This window comes from Macrobrachium nipponense, chromosome 21 (assembly GCF_015104395.2).
Source record: "Macrobrachium nipponense isolate FS-2020 chromosome 21, ASM1510439v2, whole genome shotgun sequence".
Taxonomy (NCBI): Eukaryota; Metazoa; Arthropoda; class Malacostraca; order Decapoda; family Palaemonidae; genus Macrobrachium; species Macrobrachium nipponense.
In genome coordinates, this window is record NC_087212.1 from 3,573,315 (window position 1) to 3,581,700 (window position 8,386).

The following is an 8,386-nucleotide window of genomic DNA, read 5'->3' on the forward strand; positions in this document are numbered from 1 at the left end:
TCATTCTGAGACGAAACCTTCTACTTCTGCTGCAGCAGCTGCAGCAGAAGGGGCGGCTTTAGCAGCAGCATCCTCCAGTCTAGCCTTCTCGATCTGGGCGAGGGCGTGGGGGGGAAGAGGGGGCGGGGTTGGAATGAAGTCGGACACGACGCGGTAGCCGTTCTCGTCGGCTACGAAGCGGAAGAGAGCGGGAGTACCGTCGGGGAAGGTGAATCTGACACGAAAGAAAAAAAATGAGAAGAATGGAATCTTAGATCAAATTTAGGCCAAAGGTCAAGCTCTGGGATCTATGAGGTCATTCAGCGCTGAAAGGAAAACTGAGAGTGAAACAATTGTTAGGAGAGGTTTGAAAGTAGGATGGAAGAAAGAGAATACGCGCGGAGATGCGGTAAAAGGAATGAAAGGGGGTTACAGATAGGGGCCTAATGAACGCAGGAGAGGACTTAAAGTAATGCTTACAGTGCATCGGGTGAGGTGAGCACTGAGGGCGCTACTTACCTACGGTGGGGATGGAAAAATGAATTGAAATGGAAGGCAAGGCTGCGGTATGTCATTCATTACAATAATAAAAAGCGAAATCACGTGACACTTACGACCAAGCTCCCTGCGATACAACGGCTCCATCGGGACCCTTGGGGACTCCTCCCTCTTCTCGTCTGATGCCGTTTCCGGCTTCGAAGTTGAACCTGTAGGCCCCAGAGGCGTCTGGGCCCTCACGGGTATCGACCAAGATGGGTATAAAGGGACGGACTGGGACAATGGGCACGGTGGGCGTTTTAGTAGCGGTGGGCGCCAGGCCTTGAGGGGCGGCGCTGATGACGCCCACGATGAAAGCGACAAGAAGTATCTATATAAAAAAAGGCTTTGGTAAGTAGTGATAATGTGGGCATTCTGATAAAAGGCATACATTTATTCGTAAATGTTTGAAATTCGTGTACGTAAGGTGTGGTGTACTGATAGAGCACGAATATTTATGTAGTGGATGTACAAAATATGTACATTAGTTACATGGTGAATGTTCAAAATAAGTGCATTGATTATATAGTGAATGTAAAAAAATATGTAAGTGGTTTATATATTGAATGTGCAAAATATGAATATGCTCATGTAGTAAATGTAAAGAATATGTACCACATTGTTTATATAGTGAATTTTGCACAATGGTTATATAGAGAATTTTATACATTGCTTGTATAGTGAGTGTAAAAAAATATGTAAATTGTTTATATATTGAAAGCGCAAAATATGTACATTGTTTATGTAATAACTGTAAAAAAAATATGTACTACATTGTTTATATAGGGAATTTTGTATACTGGTTATATAGTGAATGTAAAAAAATAATTGTTTATATATTGAATGTGCAAAATATGTACATTGTTCATGTAATGTAAAAAATATGTACTACATTGTTTATATAGTGAATTTTGTACATTGGTTATATAGTGAATGTAAAATAAAATATGTAAATTGTTTATATATTGAGTATGCAAAATATGTACTATTGGTTATGTAGTGAATGTGCAAAATATGTACTCTGTTATATTTTTTAACGTGGTACTTTTACGTGTATGATTTCAGTAGGAAGACAAAAATGTAACTTGATAAAAGAAACTGATTCAAATTGACTTTGCCGTTGCCATTATAAAAATCTATTGCAGCCATTAACTAAAATGAGCCTCTTGCAATAACTTGATTACCGAGTACATGATGAGTTGAAAATGCTGACTACACTGAATGATCGTTCGAACCTGGTTAATTTATATGCACGATCGCTCCTCATTGTCATCGTCCTCCAACATAGGCCTTTCACGTAGGTCCGTCCTACCCCCAGAGTATTTCCCCTTCCCAGAAATTGTCCCCCTCCCCCCAAAAATATTGAAAACTCCCACTTTTTTTTTCTAGCTATGATAATGAGTTGACTCATACGAGATGATTGATGTTATACATTTAAGTCAGACAAATAGTTCTTCTAGTCCACGAATGAATGTTCTGTAACTGTAGTGGAGAGACTATATATATATATATATATATATATAAATATATATATACTATATATATATATATATATATATATATATATATAATATATATTATATATATATATATATATATATATATATATATATATTATATATATATATGTATATTATATATATATATATATATATTATATATATTATATATATATATATATATAGACTGAATTAAGCACTATTAGCTGGTTTGAATTAAGGTCTACTCCAAGTTATTTAAAAGGTTTTATATTCATCTTAGGTTTCCAAGGAATACTTCCATCCTTTTGTAGGCTTAGATTTGGGACTAAGGTTTCTGGTCTCATATCCTGACGCAGCTTGGATTAGAATTTACAGGCGGAAGATATTAGTATAACGAGCAGACAGTAAATAAATGATGAATGTTTCCGCAAATACTGATGTTCGTTCAAATTTATAATTGCTTTTTAAACTCACAGTTACAACTATAAAACGCAGTTTAAAATGGGATACGTCCCGCCTCAAGAAACAATAATATTCTAGATCTACGTGTGACAAAATGTCATGATTCGTTCCGTATGGAAACAGTTCGGCTTGTCATAGTATCTCCACTCTGTTCCATTTCATCCCTGGTAACAGTGCAGTTGAACGTGCATACATACTGTAATTATTTTTTAGAGCCGTTTTCCTAAGAAGTGAAGATAGCTTCTTGCGATTCACGGTAAGAAGTATATTTTATAATTTCAAAGCTTTGTTGTAATTAATGATTGTATAAATGTATCTTGTAATTCTTGCTTATATAAATTTCTGTCCAGTCTTGCTATGATACATTGTTATATATTTATGTAATACATGACAGACTGTTGTCCTAGATCACGTGGGTTTTTAAGAAGTTTATACCTAACTGGCGTGTCTCTTATTTCTCATATCTCTTTAACAATTGATCCCTGATCCCCTTTATCTGCCGATAGCAACCAGTTTCGCTGAACGGCAGAAACACCAATATGCAGTAAATCTGCCTCGCTGTTGAACTTCTCAGTTCCAGAGGTGCTTTGTTCCTCACACCGTTGGACTGTGGGACAGCCTCCCTAAGGATTATTTTTTTTTTATCTTTTATTATCCCAAAGAAATTCGTGCAGGTGGAACTTCAGAGTTCAGGCGAAGGTGCAACACATTACTACTCTAATACTATTCTCCTTGTATTTTAATACATTTTTTTATTGATTTGTTAATTTCTTATATATGTTTTTTCTTTTTTAATAAGTGAACTCTCTCCTTTCTGTATTTCCTTTCACCTCCTCTTACTACTTTCTAATGAACAACATATCCATAGAAGCTTGAATTTCAATTTGATGTCCCCTGTAGGCTTGTTCCATATAAATATGTTCCATCTTTTCAATAATAATAATAATTCCTTTTATCTCAAATACACATACACCTCGTAAGGGTTTGTTAAACCTACACCATTTCATCTTCGAAACAGTCACCATTTTGCTGAGCGAATCTTCCACAGTCATTCATATTTGCAAAGGTCGTCTCCAGTGGTCTGGAAAATGAATCGGTAGTTTGATTAATGCGTCTGGCGTTAATTTTTCATCGTTTTAATCAGCAAGCACAGTCAAGGTTGTAATAAATGGCATTAGATTACGCAATACGTCCTTCCCAAAGGTAGCAAGAGCAGTGCTTCTATTGCATCATGCTCTCTCTTCATTTTATTGGAGAGTTTTTACCTTGAATATATTCGCGCCTTAATGAAATATCCAACTAAAACATTTACCGGTTAAGTAATGTTTTCCGTTGTAGTTTCTGTAAGAGAACTATTTCGCCGGCTTTGTCCGTCCGTCCGCCCTTTATTCTGTCCGCCCTCAGATCTAAAAAAAAAACTACAGGGGCTAGAGGGCTGCAAATTGGTATGTTGATCATCCACCCTCCAATCATCAAACGTACCAAATTGCAACCCTCTACCTTTAGTAGTTTTGATTTTTATTCAAGGTTACATTTTGCCATGGTAGCTCTTCCAAGAGGCGTGGGACGCACCCTCACTCTACCTCATTAGAGAAGCAACTGAGGCGCTACCGGTCGTAGCTGATGGTTTTATACAGCGTTATACGTTGTACGGAAAACTCGATTGCGCAGAAGAAACTTCGGGTCAGTTTGTAGTTAAAGTATAACCTCTAATTCATCAGCTGAAAGTCGATGAATTAGTATCGTTCACAAAGTTATACATCTGCAAGGAAATGGGGATTCTTATCCATCCACTAGAGATATGTATGAAACGTATAATTTGGATTCATTACAATCTACCATTAGGGCATCTCACGCGATGTACTGTAAGCATTGCCTAAGTTCTTTGCAGGGTCCCTTCGGCCCCAAGCTGCAACCCCGTTCATTCATTTTACTGCACCTCTGTTCATATGCTCTTCCTTCCATCTTGCTCTCCACCCTCTCCTAACAGTTGTTTCATATTGCAGTTGGTTTGAGGTTTTCCGCCTGTTACATCTTTCAGACCTCCTTTACTCTTCAAGTTTTCATTTAGTGCTGAATGATTTTATAGGTCCCAGCGTTTGGGCTTTTGCCTGGATTTTATATTCCTTTTCTATTCACTTTTCGAGGGAAAGTGCATACTATCGAAATACAAAATAGGTCATGTGTGATTTTCTTTCGTATTTTATGTAAGGAGTTGAACGTGGTTAAAATTTCCTTGCACAGAGCAAATATTCCATTACGATAAGATAACAAGTTGTAATTATTGCTACAACACGTTCGTCTTTATCCTTGGTATTTGTACCCTTTATGCTTTCTTTTATTTTGGTACCTCTCAGTGAACTGTAATCTAATAGAAGAAGAAGCTACCTTACTAAAATTATAGTAACTTGGCAGACATTATCTTTTGCTGAAATGCTCCGTCAGGAGAGAGAGAGAGAGAGAGCGCGCCTTGGGAGTGAGGTGGGTTTTGGATTTGTTGGGTGAGGGGGGGCGTAGCTCCTAAACTTGCAGTAGGAGGTGTCATGCTCGAAGGTTGGAGGTAACGTGAGGCCTAGTTGACAAGGGGTAGGAGGAGGAGAAGGAGGAGTAGGTGGAGGTAGACATGATTGACGGATGACGAGCAGTATGAAGGATAATACTTCGTATATAAGCCCACCCAGTGTCGATTTTCATCATTCAGTTTCATCTGATCTATCTTAGCGTCATGTTCTCGGTAAGTGGATGGAAATTATTATTATTATTATTATTATTATTATTATTATTATTATTATTATTACTAATATTCAGAAGATAAACCAACTCTTCATATGCTACAGTCCCACAGGGGCCATTGACTTGAAATTCAAGCTTCCAAGGAATATTATGGTGTTCAGTTGAAAGAGAAGATAATAAGGGATTCACAAAAAGGAGGTCAATTATCAGAAACAAAAATTACATTTATAGATAAATAGATAACAAAAATATTAATAAATTTGTAAAATACTAGGTGAATTAGTATTTTAGGGTAGTAGGGCATTGCACAACATCCTCTGAGAAACTATTCCACTGATTTCAGTTGCCAGTGAATTTATTTAAAGAGTCCATAGACTAATACCTATTATAACAATGTTGGTGAGTGCGCCATATGTAATTATGTGACTAAGAGAATTGTTCACATTATACATAAGCACAAATGCGTATCATTCCTTTATAATAATTACAATGCAGACTAATTGCTTGTTCTTACTGTGTATTAATTACAGTGCTGAACAATTGCATGTTCTTCCTCTGTATTAATTACAATACAGGATGTTACAAACCTCTGGGGTTCTAGTACAGGTTCTTAGGTACTTTATTTTGCTAGGATCGTAGACAGTATATGCAACCCATGTTCAAGGAAAGCAGGCACAAAAACACTCCAGAAAAACTTAACAGTATTTATTACAAAACAGAAATAATTTAAATCAGCCTTGCGGGTTCAAGTAAAATACACACAACAATACAGCTTAAAGCAAGAGGACTAAATACCAGGTCCTCAACGAGCCACAAGGCATCCTAAAGCTAATCATCTAGCCCTAACAGAAATTCAGAGGAGGAGAACAAATACTTCATAAATCAGTGAGGATCCAAATATAAGCCGGCCAAAACTATCCTAAATAACAAAAGACTGAAGGAAGTGGAAGATATCAAAACAGGGAAAACCTTAAATTTACCTACCTAGCCATATAACTAAAGATATGGAAATATTATCCACCAATAAGCAATAAACAATAATGCAACAATAAGCTTATAATATAAAAAGTAAAAAACTATGAAACAAGTATATGTATTATATATAATATATGTACTGCACGTACACTGACAGTTCTAATCCTTACGTCGGGGATGAACAACTGAAGACGGGTCGAACTAGGAGTCCATAGCAAGCACCCAAACTGCTACTAAAGGGATGGACACGATCGCCAGGACAAAAGGGGTATAAGGCTCCTCGAAGGAAATAACAGCTATACTGCCTTACCTGGCGATTGCCTCCCTACGTATCTCCTTACGAGCCAGCGCTCACACACATCCCCGAAGAAATGCAGAAGGACGAAGGCAGAAGTGGCAGGTGAATCCGTAATCAGTACCGGGATCCAGCGACGGTACCAATATCCCGTGGGCTCCTCGGACGGGAATAAGGGGTAATACGAGAAGTCGCAAATAGCATACGCTTCTGCGAAACCCCGTAAAGCGGACACTATGGTCGCAAGCGAACGAAGAGCCGTGATCTACAGCACCAGAGTCGCAGGTGACTAAGGCACCTACGAACGGTCGTGAGGAAAGATTCCAACAGCGCCGTTTCCAAAATAAACTGCCAAAAGGTCGTCCTCCAATAATCCACAAAAGCTGCTCAAGGGGATGGTCTGACAAGGAGCGTTCCAAAGCCCGAACTTCCGCGGGCAGACCATCAACGTTCACAGTACAGCTACGAACCATCCACCGTAACTCAAAAACAAATCACAAAACAATCGTTAGAACGATAGTTCACAGAAATAAACAAGGGAGGAGGAGGCGCTCAATAACACAAACTCTTACATAAACTAACAAGCATTTGGCTGCTTAAGCAAAAGAAACTTAAAAGTAAACAAGGCTGATTTAAACTTGATAAATAAAAACAAAAAACTACGTTAATTTAATACCTTCCTCCCCCAAAACAAAAAAAATTATTCACATAGAATACATTTTTTTTTTAAACCTAAGCAAAAATGCTGAAAAGGAATTAACTTAAAACATTTCAAAGTTATCAATACACATGTAAAAAAAAAAAAAAAAGGACAAAGTAACTATTCCAAATCTCTGGAAATAGATACTAAGCAAAATAATAACATAATATACAGAATAACCATAGTCACAAAGTAAACTTACCAAAATAGGCAACAGGGAACCTCAGATTAGACTGTCCCCACAGTTCCATAAGCATACAGCTAGAAACCCTCCTATCATCTAACTGGGAGGGAGAGTCTACAAAGGCTAAGAAATACTAACTACCCAAAATCCTAAAGTAGTTCAGGTATGACAAACTAAGCTAAAGCTGAATACTCATACACACAACCTCTTGCACCACACACTTACCAAAAGTTTTTTATACAACCCGAGGAAAAAAAACAAAACGAGAAGGGCGAGGGGAGCTGAGGAAAAACTCACGACTACATCCGAGAGAGAGCATCAGGAATACGGTTATCAGAACCTTTAATATGCTTTATCACCAGCGTGAACTCCTGTAACTGCAGGGCCCAACGCAAAATCCTCTGATTAGAACCCTTCATTCGTTCAATGAAGACGAGGGGATTATGGTCGGTCCAAATCTCTATGGGATAAGAAAAATTTGTTACATAGGGCTTAAAGTGGAGTAACGTACGAACCAGGGCCAAGGCCTCCTTTTCGATAGTAGAGTATTTTCTCTCAGCCGCTAAAAGTTTCTTACTAAAATAAGATATGGGACGAACTTCTCCAGCCTCATCTCTCTGAAAGAGGACTCCTCCAATTCCAACGTCACTAGCGTCAACAGCAATAATAAATGGTTTCTGAAATTAGGAGACATTAGAATAGGATTGGACACCAACATCAAACCTAAGCTTTATGAAAGACTCTTCACACTGAGGTGACCACTCAAAATTTACAACCTTTTTCCAATAGTTTAGTAAGCGGCTGAGCAATGTCTGAGAAGTTCCGGACAAACCTACGATAATACCCCAACATACCCACGGACTCTCCGGACCTCTCTGACATTGCACGGCCTCTTCAAATTTACAATGGCCTCTATATTAGCTTTGTTTGGGGGCTACTGAACCCAAACCCACTTCATCCCAGGCCCAAATAGCATACTCTAGCCTTACCAAACTCACATTTACCAAGGTTCACAACAAGACGGCAGCTCTCAGGGCTTC

General features: G+C 38.1%; 1 protein-coding gene across 1 annotated transcript; it reads right to left on the reverse strand.

The window, feature by feature from the left end:
* On the reverse strand, window positions 1–8,228 carry LOC135197654 (endocuticle structural glycoprotein SgAbd-9-like). Its single transcript, XM_064224669.1, has 4 exons — window positions 8,201–8,228; window positions 7,706–7,806; window positions 594–847; window positions 1–214 (listed from the first exon to the last, which is right to left on the reverse strand). The coding sequence occupies exons 1-4, from the start codon at window positions 8,226–8,228 to the stop codon at window positions 1–3; spliced, it is 597 nt and encodes a 198-aa protein (XP_064080739.1).
* Between the last annotated feature and the right edge of the window lie 158 nt (window positions 8,229–8,386).

Coding starts and splice junctions, on each gene's coding strand:
- LOC135197654 (XM_064224669.1), bottom strand. CDS start 8,228: ATGTCAGAGAGGTCCGGAGAGTCCGTGG. Junction 7,807..8,200: donor GAGGTCCGGAGAGTCCGTGG/GTATGTTGGGGT, acceptor CTTATCCCATAG/AGATTTGGACCGACCATAAT. Junction 215..593: donor GTATCGCAGGGAGCTTGGTC/GTAAGTGTCACG, acceptor CTTTCGTGTCAG/ATTCACCTTCCCCGACGGTA.